Raw genomic sequence first — 14,461 nt, forward strand, 5'->3', positions numbered from 1 at the left:
TAACACAGTTTTACATTAATCTATTATCTGAATATGTAATGTCACTCAGTTTTTTGTGTTTGTTTTGCATTTTGTACAAAAGTGTGATACAATTAGTTAAACAAAATTAAATATTTGTGGTGTGGTGTTACTGAAAAAATAATAATCTTTTTTTGTTTTCCTATGCAGAGGTTATTGTTGTCAGAACAGCTTGTAGTCCAAAAAGATTAAATAAAAAAAGATAAATAAAACAGATGAAATATAAGTTATTAAAAAAAATACTTTATTTGAAAACAAACTAGCAGTGAAGTAAAAAAAACATCTGAAAACATCTGTGCAAAAAAGCAGTAAAAAATAAATTAGATTGTTAAATAATTATTCTATGTGAAAATGTAGTTTCTTGTGTGCATGTGTCTGTGTTGGGGGGGTGGGCGTTGGGAAGTTGTTGTCATGTCGACCACCTCCTCGGGGTCGCCGCTTGCTTGTGTCTGAAGAGCGAGGCCGCCCGTAACTCAAAGGCGCCGACCATCTGCTTGACCACCTCGTTGAAGAAGAGGCCGGCCAGCCGAGAATGAAGCAACGACTTGAACTCAAAAGACACCTGCGGGGTGAAGGCAGGACCAGTGGTGTTAGCTAGCAGCCGGTCTTTTTTTACCCATAATGCCGCCCCACTGAAACATAACCACTTCCTGGATACTCATCTAAAGCTATTTTCAGCCTGTGAGGACGGCGGCTACACTCTGCTAAAATTAGCGCGACAATGGCATCGCTCACTTTTATGTATCTGTTGACAAAACACAAAGTTGAAAGAAGACCTCCACTAAGGCCTAACAATAAAAATGTTCATGTTAATGGACTTACATAGTCAGTACAGAGTCCGGTGTGTCTTTTGGTCCTGGCTCAAACCTCCAGATTGTCTCAAGATGGCTGAAGAGGGACCCGTCCGTACACAAGGCCTGTTGGACAACAAAATTCAAGGGATGTGTCTCAAAACTCAAAACAGTCTTCAGATGTCAGATTATATGCTCTGTAATTGACAAGTAACTAAAATGTCCATTTGCCATTCAATGTATGTCCCCGTTAAGGTGAAAAGCAATGTTTTTGGGACTCACTCTGACTTGGTGGTTGGGGACAAAAGTGACGTCGGAGGTGTAGCGCTCCACCACGGGCGGGAAGCCGATCTCCAGCTCGGCGCGGACGTCGCCACCCTCGCTCCTGATGACGCGAGAGCTCTTGCACCAGGGCACAAAGTGCTGGTACTGCTCCACGTTGGACACCACGCCGAACATCTGCTCCCGCGTGTACCTGGAAACAGAAATTCGCACGATTTGAGTTGTCCGATACAATCGTGTAATTTTCAGCTGATCATATTGTGTGGAAAATATTTTTTTTTGTTTTTGTTTTTGTTTTTGAAAGGTCAGAAAGCGACAAATTGTAATTATATTGAAAGGCAAACTTTGCAGTCTTGAATATGCTAGCAAAAAACACAACCACCACCAAGTGTGTACGGCGGCATAAGGCAGCTAAATTGATAGCATAACATGATTATTCATGATGGAATATTTGCCAAAAAATTAAATGTTACCAGTTTGCTTGTATCATTACTTTGCACTGTGAGAATGTTACAGCCAGAAGTTATCATATTTGAATGTCTTTACTCAAATGAAAAAAAATAAGACAATTTGAATGCACTCCTTTCCTTTTTAATATATTGCAGAGGTATCTGATCAAGACTCTGTATCGACAGATACTCAAAATCCAATGAAATGAGGAAAAAAAATAAAATAAAAAATCGGGCACCAAAAAAGTGATGCGACATTGTGTTGGAGCGAATTCTGGATCACTCACCCTAAGGTCCGGCTCTCTGCGTACTCGGTTCTGCGGCGAGTGATGGGTGCGGCCAAGTTGATGAAGGTGCGATGAGGGGTGTTGATGGGAAAGGAGGCACAGAGTGGCAGGGTAGCCCTCCTCATTGTCAGGAACCCACCAGGATAAACGTGCCTGACAGAAGAAAATAATCAAGAGGTGGGTGTGATATGCTATCAATTTGTATTGACAGTATGGTACATAAGAGAAAGTTTGACATCTGTTTCAGTCCAAGTATAGATGTGTGTCAGAAAACTTCCACCAGGACTGATGTCACAGAAAATATACAGAACTTTAAATCCAAACAAAAGTACAAATTTTCCCCTTCAAAGTACTCCGCCTGAAGTCAAACACTTTGCCAGCCATCTCTTCCACACCTTCATGCACACCTGGAGGGATTCTTCCGCAATCCTCTGCAAATCACGGCAATCTTATTGTTTTCCACATCTTCAAAAAACATCCCTTTGATGACCTTCGTGAACTTGGGAAAGATTAAAAGGTGAGCATGGAGGTTGTTCCAGCATGGTGATATTCTTCGGCCATGAACTTTCAGACGCTCAGGTGATTGTGAAATAGACACGACTTGACCTGCCAACAAGTAGCGCCTCTTCTTGCACACTGAATGAAGAGGCGACTTGACATCCTGGTTGATCGCCTGGCTCACATTGAAGGGGAAAAACTTGTTCGAGTAACACCTGGCACCTTTCTGACAAACCTTAATATAGTAAGCAGTTCGGGAAATGGATGGATGGTTTCAAATAATTTCATTGTCCAGAAAACAGTCTCCCTCCAAATGGTTCAACCAACTTGTCATATGTCACCTAGCATCATTGTCAACCATTTCAAAATGTTAGTCAAAATTATAAGTTAATGATTTCTTTAAATAAATAAATAAATAAATAAATTACATTTTCACTATGATCCCAAATGAGCACAGTGTTTATCTTTATTTCCAAGAGACACCACTATATATATATATATATATATATATATATATATATATATATATATATATATATATATATATATATATATATATATATATATATATATATATATATATATATATATATACACATATATGTATTAGGGGTGTTGAAAAAAATCGATTCGGCAATATATCGCGATACTACCGCTCGCAATTCTCGAATCGATTCAATAGGCAGCCGAATCGATTTTTAAACATAAATTTTTGATGGAAAAATATTCAACAAAACGTCTTACTTAGGGTTAGGATTCACACCTTAAGCATGGAAGAATGTTATATTAATGGAACATTAAGCCTTAATATTTTATTTCAAAACACACTTGTTTACAACTGCAGTGCCTACCCAAGTTGTTGCCACTTAACTGCCACCAGCCCAACCCCCATCTTTTTTTTCTTTTAAACAGTTTTTAATGAAATCGTTTTTAAAATTGTACAGTGTCCTTGAGTGTCCAGAAAGGCGCCTATAAATATAATGCATTATTATAATTAATAGTTCCCTGTATGGCAATAATTCTAGTTGTTTTTTTTCCCCCTAAACATATTTTCAATCAAGTTATCTTGGATTCTGCAACACCAATTGATAAACGTGTTTTAAAAAATAACATTTATTTATCAGATTATCCGAATCGAACGTCTGTGCATCAGCCATCACTTTGACTTTTTTGTGTGCTTACCTGGCATTTCCTCGTTTAGAGTTTCCCCGAATAAACTTGGTCCATTGGATTTGAAGTACATCCAAAAGAGACCCGAAGAGCCGTTGAGATGACTTTCGGGACGTAACCATTGTTATCGATTAAAAAAAATACTACTAAATAAATTCAACTGTATCGAGTTTCTCTCGAAGGAATTTGGGCAACGCTCCCGGCGCCAACCGGTGGATTTTACAACTCCAGAATGGTACCGCCCATCATGACTGTGACGTAGTCCTGTCCTGGCCAATCACTGCGCGAGGCTGGTTTATTTTTTTTTTTAATACATATATTTTGGTTTGAATGCAAATGAATCACGAGATGACAAATAATGACGCAACAGTTTCATGATCAATAGACGTCATAATCATCTGATTCATTAAACTCCTGTACACTTTTACTATTGTTGTTTTAATCAATCAATAATCGTTAAACATTAAGTTTGACTATATAGCTAATAACTCATATTAAAAAGTAAATGGACTGCACTTTTATAACACTTTATCTACACCTAAGCATCAGACCCACAGCCAATTCATGTATTTATATTTTATTTTGTTTAAAAAAAAAAAGAAGCTAAAACTTCTGGGGTTACTTCAAGTCAAGTATTATAAACCACTCTCTATGTTAAAGGTGATGTTCTCACAAGAATGTAGGACTGTGTACAAAATATTCTGAAAATACATATTTTGGGGTTCACGTTAAAAAAATAAATTAAGAAAAGCAAGTCTTAATAATAGGAAGTTGATGTTGCTGGGGAAAAAAAGTGTAGGATTAAAAACGACACATTTTGGGGTTTTAAAAAAAGAAAAGTTTTAATAATAATGTAACCCAATTGTGAAATGGGTGTTCTCACAAGAATTGAGTTAGATTTAGTATGAAAAGGTTGATGGAATTTAAGGGGTGATGGTGGGGGTCAAGGGGAGGCGGCCTTACATATTTGGAGGACTCATACGAAAAAGCTTTATTTTCATTATTTTGGGCTTAATTGAGAAAAAATTCTGAAGTTGATATTTTGTCAAGAATTTTGTCAAGAAGTTTTTGTTTAATATGTTATGTACTTAGTGGGAAAAAAAATTGATTTAAAAAGATTTTTTTTAAATGTGTGTATGAACAGCTGACCAAGAGTGAGGAAATGCATGACGGAAGTTGAGCGTGTGCCGCGTGATAAAAGTGGACTTTGCTTCCATTGGGCTCATCTCCACTCAAATATTTATGCTGAGGCATAATAAAGAAAAAAATACCACATGACCAAATAGCTTTATTCAAAAAACAAAACCGCATTCAAATGTTAAGCTCCCCAAAAGTGATTTCTATTACTTTTCTAAATGTAATCTTTGATTACTATTTCCAATAAAGAATTTAATGTTTAATACCTGTCACTGCCTTCGGGGAACTTGCTTTCAAATTGTGTAACAACGATGAGTCAGCTTCATTTCCGCGAAATTGACAATTGACAAAATGGACAAGCGTGCCGAGTTCACTGCTCGTCAGGCGAAAAGATGAGTTTGCTCATGGCGCTGATGTACCGGAGGCCGTCCGGCTGCGTGACCTTCAGCTCGGTCAGAGGGGGCACCGCTCCGCTGGTGAAGTACCTGAAGGCCGGCCTGGACGACTGCATGGCATCCAAAAATACCTGAGGGAGAAAAGCGTCTTAGTCACTGTTACGTCAGGAGACGTTTGCGGCTCACGAGTCATCTTTTCACATGTCAAGACTCGTACGCCATCGAAACGAGAGCCAACAAATAGAAAGTCTACCTTGACAATGACTATTTAAATAGTCATTGTTGATCAATTAAAACTGTCAGGTTCAGTGAAACTCTAAAATTTAGAGTCTATGACATATCATGTCTGTAACGTCTCATGTATGTGACTTTAGAGTCTAAACTTAAGCATAGGTGTCAAACTCAAGCCATCGAGAGCCTCAGCCTTGCATGTTTTCGGGCTTTTCCTCCTCTAACACACCTGAATGAAATCGTCAGCTCATCAGCAAGCTCAGTAGAAGTCTAATAATGATGCTGATTATTAAATCAGAAGTGTTGGAGGAGGGAAACCTGGAGAACAGTGGTTGTCAAATGAACCACTGTTGAAGGCACTGCAGGGGGTACATGATATATTAAAATATATTTCAAAAGTATATATAAATATTTCAGAAAAATATAAGTTCATAAAAGTACTTTTATATTCAGTTGGGTGTTCAATTTCAATTTCATCAGAATGGTTTGACCCAACTTTTCATATGCCATTCAGTTAATTATGTCTTTTTGAGAACAGAGCATGTTACGAATTAGGACAAGTGGGAACTATTTTAAAATGCCGATTAAAACATAAAACATGTCTTGTGTCAACTTTGTCTTTACAAATCTCATAAATTTTGAGACAATTTGAGCATGGATTGGTTATGTCACCAAACTACTGAATGAATACACCCAACTTTTCTCATTAATCCAAGTATGTCATCTGCATAACAAGCCTTCACCTTTACAATGTCTTCAGTGTCCTGTGCTGTGTTCTGGAAGACATAACTGCAATGCTGCAGATATCGTTCATACAGCCCCAGCGTGTGTTCGTCCACATGTTGAAGGGACGGGTCGCCAAGCTCCGCCTTCTTCAGGTTGACCAGGAAGTTGGTGTTGACCGGGCCACACTCGATCAGGCTCACACTAAAGTGTAGATATAAATTAATTAGCTTCCAGGTCATGACAACAATCCAATTCATGTGGACACTGACTAGATGTTGAAATGTTGCAAGAGAACAGCCAAGCTCTCGCACGCTCCTTCGATTGCGAACTTGCTGGCGCAGTAGACCTCATTAAAGGGAAGACCTGTGAAACATAATGAAGACTGATGGTATCCAATTTCACTTTTCCATGAATGATGTGAATGATGACAATCTGCAATTTAAGCCCTGCTAAATTTATAGCTTCCTACATATGCCAGAAGATGGCAGCAGAGCACAATGACAATCAAAAGGGATACTGAAAATAAAATGATAATCGTAGCCTCTTCAGACCCGCATTTTTTTAGCTGGGCTTTTTTTTTTTTTTTTTTTTATTTTTTTATATATAGCTGATTTGGATTCTTTTCCCACATAAAAACAACATGGGAAATGTTTTTGTTTGTTTGTTTGGGGGGGGGGGGGGGGGGGGTTATCTCGTGTTTTTAGTTGTTAAGGGTGTACGCCAGGTTAGCTTGTGATTTGTGATTGATTGTGATTGGTTAGTGATTGGTTGGTCCTAAACACATCAAAAGACTGACATCGTAGAATATCATGTCAAGAATATGAAAAGACTCGCTTGCACAGATCTCCCAACAAGATGTCAAGCGCACTTGCTTCGACTTCTTCATTTGTCATTTCTACTTGAATTTGACTGTAAAATTGACATGTAAAGCAAAAAAAGAAGTAACCATGGTCCATTTAAAGCTACTGTGAATGCAGAAATTTGAATTTCGAATTGCGATTGCCACCTGTGGCTGAAAAAGTAAATTGCATTTTCTCTTCTTCACATAAACAATGCACACATTTTGATACATCCGCAGACAGAGGGTGGGAAATACAAACCCAAATCCTGTCTGAAAACTTTTGGACAGAGGCTTGCAGGAGTTCCCATTATTAACAGCTAAGGTGTTAAGATCCAACCATGAACCAGAAGTGTTTACATCATCCAAATTATGCATTTTATTGGTTAGACGCGAATATGTCATGTCCACTGCAACCATCTATGGGTCTGAAGGGGATAATGAAGCTCTTCAACTCACTTCAACATAGTTCCTTGGCCCAAGAAACTACAGTTACAGAACTAATCTAAAATGTGGAGTTCCCGATCATCATGTTCTCACCATGAAGGCCTCCGACGCTGCCCGTGACCAGGATACGACCGTCACGCTGAGCCTTCATCCCAGGCAGGAAAGCCTTGATGGTCTGGATGGTGCCCAGAAGGTTGACTTCCAGAATCTGCTTCATGGAGTCCAGAGAGTGAGCCTCCAGTGGACCCATCAAACCCACACCGGCGTTACAGACTGTAAACAAACAATTAGGCGAGTTGCTTGTTGAAAAATACACACTCAGGAAACCCGGAGTGAACCTAATTAAGAATTATGACTGTGTACAAATTGTCACTGCCACAGTGGTGTAAAAATAAGTTGATAGTGGTGAAAGCAGTAGTAGAGTTTAACGTCAATGACGAAAAAAAAAAATACTTCCACTGTAGCCAAAGCACCAAAAACGCACCTAGAATGTCCACTCGCTTCTCCGCAACCTTGTCCCTGGCATCCAGGATGGACTGGCGGTCCGTCACGTCCATCTGAAGAACGTCCAGCGTGTCCTTGTGCAGACCTTTGACGGTCTCCAGAAGACGCTCCTTCTTGGCCAGGTTCCTCATGGTGGCGTACACTTGAAAACACAGGCAAAGAAGCTTTGTTTGGATGACCGGACCCTCGCAAGGTTCTATCCATCAAATGCCAGTACTGCAAGAGGTGGGACACACCTTGAACTGTAGTTGTCAGTCAATCGCAGGGCACATAAACAAACAATTATTCACATTCATACCGAGACAATTTAGAGACATCAATGAACTTAACAGACAAATTTTTGGGGAGCATGTCGGTAACAGGAAAAACAAAAAAACAAAACACAAGCACAAAACTCCACACAGGAAGACCTAAACTAAACTTCAGAACTCAAAGGAAGACATGCCACCATTAGCAGCCACTACTTTAGGTTCCTTAAAGAAAAATTGCCATCACCTTTGAATGTTTGTTCCGGGTCCGAAGCCAAACGGACGGCCAGGCTGAGGCCGATACCGGATGAGCAGCCGGTGATCAACACCACCTTCTTGTCCATGCTGCCAAAGTTATGAGACGACTGAAGGTTGTCTTTCCCCATCTCTCATCTCACAAGGCCACTTTCCTCAAACAACTTCCCACTATCAGCCACCTGCTGTCCTCCCGTTACTTTCCCATGTCCTTGTTTCCAGTGTGTTTTTCATGTGAAGTATGGGAAGTGCGGCACTTTATTTTGTTATTGTAAAGCACGCGAAAAAGGATGAACTGGTGATAGCCGTGCTGGTGTCTTTACGACCAGAAGGGGGCAGCAGGACATTATGAAACATTCCGTTTCCCAGAGAGCTCGGGTGAATTGTTACTTACGCACTTGTTTTTTTTAAACATTATTGATCATTGTTTCAATCATATCCAAAGCCATGTTAAATAATTTGGGCTTTTTGTTGCTCTCATTAATTGTCTTCAGATTTTCATGGATGGGCTAGCTGCAGCCTATTCCTACTGATTCAGGGGGAGAGAATGGTGGACTACGTCCTAGACTGGTCGCCAGACAGAAAACTATTTACTCTCACATTCAAACCACAACTGAGTGGGAACTGTTTTCGAATTCTTGAAAGTAAACAAAGACTACTTGTGTTAGATATCAAAGCAGCTGCATAGGGATGAGAGGTTAGCACGTGATCTGTCCTCCAGTTCTGAGGTTCTGGATTCATGTCTCACTTTAATATTCTCCTTGTGCTTGTGTGGGGTTTCATTCCGAAAACATGCATGTGAGGTTCATTTAAGCCTTGAAATTGTCTATAGAGTTGTAGATTAGAGCATGGAAATGTTTTTGTTCCCTGCAATTATAGCAACCAGCCAAGGGTATTGACCAAATTACATAAACCAACAATAAAAAGTATATCTAATTTTATGTGTGAGTTATACAAAGTGTATTTGTTTAAGACACAGGAGAATAACATTGATAACATTTTCACAAAAAATTGTAAATAAAATTCTTGGGGCAATACAGTTTAAAAAAAAAAAAACTCAAATGTGCCTTTATGAAGATTATTTTGTAAATACAAGGGAATTGCACAGCACTTTTGTCATAGACTATAATGTACTGTCTTTGTCTACGACAAAAGTGCCTTACAGGTACAAACACATACAAGATGCAGTAATTGTTTTATGTTGTAATATGTAACTCATGTCTCACATGCCTGTCTGACAGGAGGCGTTAACCAGTTGAAGAAAGAAAAACAATTGGCATACCATTCATAGCTGTTCAGTTTCACTAAATGGCTTAATTAATTTGTCAAGTAATTACGAAGACGTGATGATACTAACTGTAATTGACTTGTTTACCTGATTTTTTTTTAGCACTCAATACCAAAAATGGCACATCATGTGTTTAGTCTTGAGACGTCCTTCTTCATGTGGCTTTGGAAGGTCACATGAGTGTTTTTGACGCTTTCGGCCTTTTTGCGAGCTTATTTGTCAAAAGACAACAAAAACAGAAAGAAAAAAAAACATTTGGTGAAAAACGTTCACTTTTAAACTCCATATACCGGCAGTAGAGCCTGAATCAAATAATAATGAAACACTTGCCTGGAGTTAAGTTTCTTACTCCACTTAGTCAATTAAATCCCGACGGCCTAGTAAGGGCCAAATGGAGGTCTGGAAATACTCTATTATAAACACCTTCTGGAGAAGTGTTAAACCTCAGCTCCAGGGAATGTCATTCAGGAACTAAATGTTGTTTGTTTTGTTTTGTTTTTTATATGAAAAGGTGTCGAGTTTGTTAGGAATGTAAGGCATCAGGTTGGGGTTAAAACAGAAGCATGCAGACTATCGAGAGAGTGAATAATGAGCACTGACATCTCCCCAGTGTCGGGCCATGTCCAACGCTTCTGGATGACTGCAGGTCACATTGGAGAAAAGTGCTATTTAAAGGCGGACACAATGTGAGGTTTGTAGTACTGCGGAGGCGCTTCCTGAGGAAAGACTAGACAGGATGTTCCATGTCAGAATGATATGAGCACGTCAAACTGATGAAGATGTGTTGAGTCTGCTGTAGATTAGGGATGTCACGATCAGGGCAATATCGTGATATCGTGATATTAAAACTACCACAATATCGTCGTCGTCATGTTCACAATATTTAAAAGGAACACATCTGTTAAAAAAGTCAGGTTGATTTCCATTTGTGCAGTTCTAGCACCCTCTAGTGGCTATTTTATTAGTGCAATTTAATTTTCATTAGGGATGTTTTGGCCTTCTATGTTTAAAATTAGGCTAATTGTGAGATGAAGGGGAGCCTAATTTGCTTGTGAAGCGATCAATGTGTGCTTGCATTACCAAGTAAGTGCCTCAATATTGTTATGAGAGATTGTAGGTGGTTTATATGCATTGCTGTTATGCACAAAGCACAATATTGTGCTTTTTTTTTTAAGTATGAGCTCTCTTTTTTTTTTTTTTTTTACAATATTGTGATCTTTTTTAAATATCGCCAAGGCCCCCACAATATCGTTATAATTATCGTATTGTGACCTTCATATAGTGATAATATCGTATCGTGATGTTTGGATATCGTTACATCCCTACTGTAGATGGCGTTATCTGGATGGGGGGAAGGTGGGGCAGTAAATATGAGACATGTTCTTTAATCAAACTTTCAAGTATCTTGACACAAGTAATGATGCATCACAAAAAAAAAAAAAAACATTCACATATACCTATCTGCTCACCATGCATACCACCACCCGCTTAAATTTGGATTTGTTGGTTTGGCCACATGTGCCCTGCCATTGGTTGGTGAGGACAAGTGCTATCGTAAATGGAAGGATGGATGAACATGTTCAAAGAAATGAATGATAACAAGCGGGAAGACAAATGGAGCTGACTGGTTGATGATACTAGAGGCCTTTGTATATGACTCAATTTATGGGCCGTGTAATTTATGTTGTATGTAGGTTTGACCCTGGAACGAAAAATCAGCTTTTCTCATTAAGATTTATTGTGAGGGGGCAGAGTATATGACCTCTAGATTACAATCTGCTCAGTTGGTGTATTTTCTCCCTACATGTGGACAGAAATTCTGCAAAAGCATGTAGTCTATCCACATTTTTAACAATCTCACTCAATCTTTTTATGGGTACCTCTCCAGAGATTCTTCTTTTTCACCATTTTGAGCTGAGATGTTGGTAAAAATAGAAAATGTCCACAGTACTGCAAAAGGCATTAACAGATTTGCTCCTGTGAGGATCGTTTCGTATCCCTGCCTCACACACAACAATAAAGAAAATCGACTGAGGAGTCAAAGGTTCAACGGCAGGAGCACTTTGGGCTTTGCTGCTTCCTGCTAAAATCATCACTTGGTGAAACAGGAGAAGCCTTGAGGAAAGCATGAATGGACCTGAACAACTGTGAATGTTCATGGTCAGCATCTTTTTTGGCTTCAAATCTAGAAAATCGGATTTCCTGAAACTGTTTCAGTCCCTAAATCTTGCTCCCCCCCCCCAACCACACGGAGAAACCTCGCTCATGAATTGAGTTGGGATCACAAATGTCCTGTTTTGTACATTTTCGAATGATATATCTGTGTCGACTTGCGATTGGCTGGCAACCAGTCCAGCGTGTCTCCCGCCTACTGCCCAGAGCCAGCTGAGATAGGCTCCAGCAACCCCGTGACCCTTGTGAGGAATAAGTGGTCAAGAAAATGGATGGATGGATGGATGGATGGATGGATGGATGGATGGATGGATGGATGGATGGATGGATGGATGGATGTGTCTGTGTCGACACTGGAGGTAAAACTTTAATCTCGACGTCCACTGGAACTCTCGGGCCGTTTCTTTGACCTGCTGCATTCAGCATTCCACAGAACCAATTTGTGTATAAATCCTACAACTGCAGGAAATAGCGAAGTAGATGGACAACATGGGAAACACTCTTTTGTCCATTTCATAAATACTCAAAGACCTTTTGGGGTGGACTTCCTGTTCCTGTTCCGGTAACCGGCCTTTGTGGTCCTAACGCTCATTTAGATTAGAAGACAGCAGGTATTTTCCCAAAACAAACCAATAAAGGAAGGAACCAACATTGTTAGCATCTAATCCAACAGGCATCTGTTCTGTGCTGACCCTGTGATTGGCCAGCCTGACACTTCAAATTCAAACTCCCAATGGAACAACAAACTGGTTTGTGGTTGCTTTACTTCTTGGACTTCAGCTCATGGTTCCTTCTGTTGAGGAAGTTGAAGAGTTTGTTTAAACGGGACTAACTTATAAGACTTTGTGGTTGCAGACTCATCACATACGGCTGACCGGGTCTGTGGTCTGGTTTGTTTGGGGGAGAGAACCCCAGTTTTAGACCAAATAGGATTGCGTGTCAACACGTGAAGCCACTGGCACAAGGCAGACAATCATGTGCCTCATGAGGTGAAGTGAGGTGTGCAGTGGTGGCTCAGCCTGTGACTCAGCCGCAATGGCATTTAACCACATAACAAGAAGAGAAGCCAGCTTGTTTTTTAGCTGGAAAGATATTATTGCACTAATCTGCCTTAGTTGTCCTTTTCTACCTCCAAGTCCCCCAACACCCCCCAAGATCGTGCTTCACCCTGTACATTCTTGTCATCTTGCAGACGTTGAATCAGCACCACTCCACCCATCTCCCGGCCGTTGCCAGGATACCGTCTGTTTACAGCCAGCGGAACTCATGCCGAAGTATGCAGACACAATATGTGCCTGTAAACAATTGGCGGCATTTATCGTTCACGTGCACACATTTGCATATCTATTCCTAGATAAGCAAAGTCTCATCCTAAATGTGTACCCAAAAACTCACAAAGTAGGTCAACGCAGTTTAGAACTGCGCTTATCTAAATGCAAAAACCATAACGGACATAAAATGATTGCATATTACGAACAAGGTGACCAATTAGATTGACTCTATTGGGGCTTATATTTTAATTCTGAGTCACTATGGGACCTGTCTATACATCTGTTTTGATTGTTGCTATGAGGCAACACAGTGGTTAGTCTGAATCAAGTTCATTTATAAACAATAGGGATGTAACGATATCCAAACATCACGATACGATATTATCACGATATGAAGGTCACGATATGATAATTTTCCCGATATTGTGGGGGCGTTGGAGATATTTAAAAAAGATCACAATATTGTAAAAAAAAAAAAAAAAAAAAAAAAAAAAAAAGAGTACAAACTTAAAAAAAGCACAATATTGTGCTTTTGTGCATAACAGCAATGCAAATAAACCACCTACAATCTCTAATAAAAATATTAAGGCACTTACTTTGTAATGCAAGCACACATTGATCGCTTCACAAGCAAATTAGGTTCCCCTTCATCTGACAATTAGCATATATTTTAAACGTAGAAGGCCAAAACATCCCAAATGAAAATTTAATTGCATTAATAAACTAGCCACTAGACTAGAGGGTGCTAGAACTGCACAACTGGAAATCAACCTGACTTTTTTAACAGATGTGCTCCTTTTAAATATTGTGAACATGACGACAATATTGTGGGAGTTTTAATATCACGATATCACGATATTGCCCTTATTGTGACATCCCTAATAAACAGTACGTAGTCCATAATCGCATGAGTCTCAAATAGCTTCTCAAGTCCACAGTTTACAAAAGCATTGACATTTCTTGGTTATTATTTACCCCATCCTGGCAAGGAGAGAGGAGTGGGAGTGAAGCGGCAATAAAACAGGCCAAAATACAGATGTCAAGACGTTGCATTTTAGCCAGTCTTGCTTTTTTAGTTGATTCAGAACATTCTGCTGTTGAGATCAAATTTGCTACAAACAAAAACAATTATAAAGTTTTGCATCATTAAAACGCAACAAACAGTATTATATTATGAGGAGAAATATTTGTATAATATCTAGGGACAGCTATTAAAAATGTTTGATTTTCAACAACAGGATCTATTTTTTCACTTGAACGTAATCATTTGTTATGCAAGCTGTTCACAAAATTCCATATAAAAGCACCTTATTTAATTAGCGACTGGGAGGGGAGGACTCTCGACAATACTGTGAACGGAATCTACTTCCTCCATGCCGCCGCTCCACATTCATTCCTGAGCTTTCAGTTCACACGAGCTGAGAACGCGATGACCTAGCGGCTCTTGTTCTTCT

At 39.5% G+C, this 14,461-nt stretch overlaps 2 protein-coding genes across 2 annotated transcripts; both read right to left on the minus strand.

The window, feature by feature from the left end:
- Positions 1-241: 241 nt before the first annotated feature.
- On the minus strand, positions 242-3,741 carry LOC144022290 (coenzyme Q-binding protein COQ10 homolog, mitochondrial-like). The gene is made up of 5 exons (XM_077526991.1): positions 3,508-3,741; positions 1,828-1,980; positions 1,092-1,284; positions 841-935; positions 242-580 (listed from the first exon to the last, which is right to left on the minus strand). The coding sequence occupies exons 1-5, from the start codon at positions 3,615-3,617 to the stop codon at positions 355-357; spliced, it is 777 nt and encodes a 258-aa protein (XP_077383117.1). The 5' UTR covers positions 3,618-3,741; the 3' UTR covers positions 242-354.
- Positions 3,742-4,763: 1,022 nt separating this feature from the next.
- Positions 4,764-8,589, minus strand: hsd17b1 (hydroxysteroid (17-beta) dehydrogenase 1). Its single transcript, XM_077524550.1, has 6 exons — positions 8,269-8,589; positions 7,754-7,915; positions 7,363-7,542; positions 6,254-6,347; positions 6,002-6,185; positions 4,764-5,158 (listed from the first exon to the last, which is right to left on the minus strand). The coding sequence occupies exons 1-6, from the start codon at positions 8,405-8,407 to the stop codon at positions 5,003-5,005; spliced, it is 915 nt and encodes a 304-aa protein (XP_077380676.1). The 5' UTR covers positions 8,408-8,589; the 3' UTR covers positions 4,764-5,002.
- Positions 8,590-14,461: the final 5,872 nt, after the last annotated feature.

The sequence above is a fragment of the Festucalex cinctus genome, chromosome 1, assembly GCF_051991245.1.
Source record: "Festucalex cinctus isolate MCC-2025b chromosome 1, RoL_Fcin_1.0, whole genome shotgun sequence".
Classification (NCBI taxonomy): domain Eukaryota; kingdom Metazoa; phylum Chordata; class Actinopteri; order Syngnathiformes; family Syngnathidae; genus Festucalex; species Festucalex cinctus.

Bases quoted from the DNA above. Each gene is read 5' to 3' on its own strand.
- LOC144022290 (XM_077526991.1), bottom strand. From the start codon at position 3,617: ATGGTTACGTCCCGAAAGTCATCTCAACGGCTCTTCGGGTCTCTTTTG. The intron at 1,981-3,507 runs GTAAGCACACAA...TTCTTCTGTCAG, and splicing joins TCTAAACGAGGAAATGCCAG to GCACGTTTATCCTGGTGGGT. The intron at 1,285-1,827 runs GTGAGTGATCCA...TTCTGTTTCCAG, and splicing joins GCAGAGAGCCGGACCTTAGG to GTACACGCGGGAGCAGATGT.
- hsd17b1 (XM_077524550.1), bottom strand. From the start codon at position 8,407: ATGGGGAAAGACAACCTTCAGTCGTCTCATAACTTTGGCAGCATGGAC. The intron at 7,916-8,268 runs GTGATGGCAATT...TGTGTTTTCAAG, and splicing joins CCCGGAACAAACATTCAAAG to TGTACGCCACCATGAGGAAC. The intron at 7,543-7,753 runs GTGCGTTTTTGG...GTTTGTTTACAG, and splicing joins GAAGCGAGTGGACATTCTAG to TCTGTAACGCCGGTGTGGGT.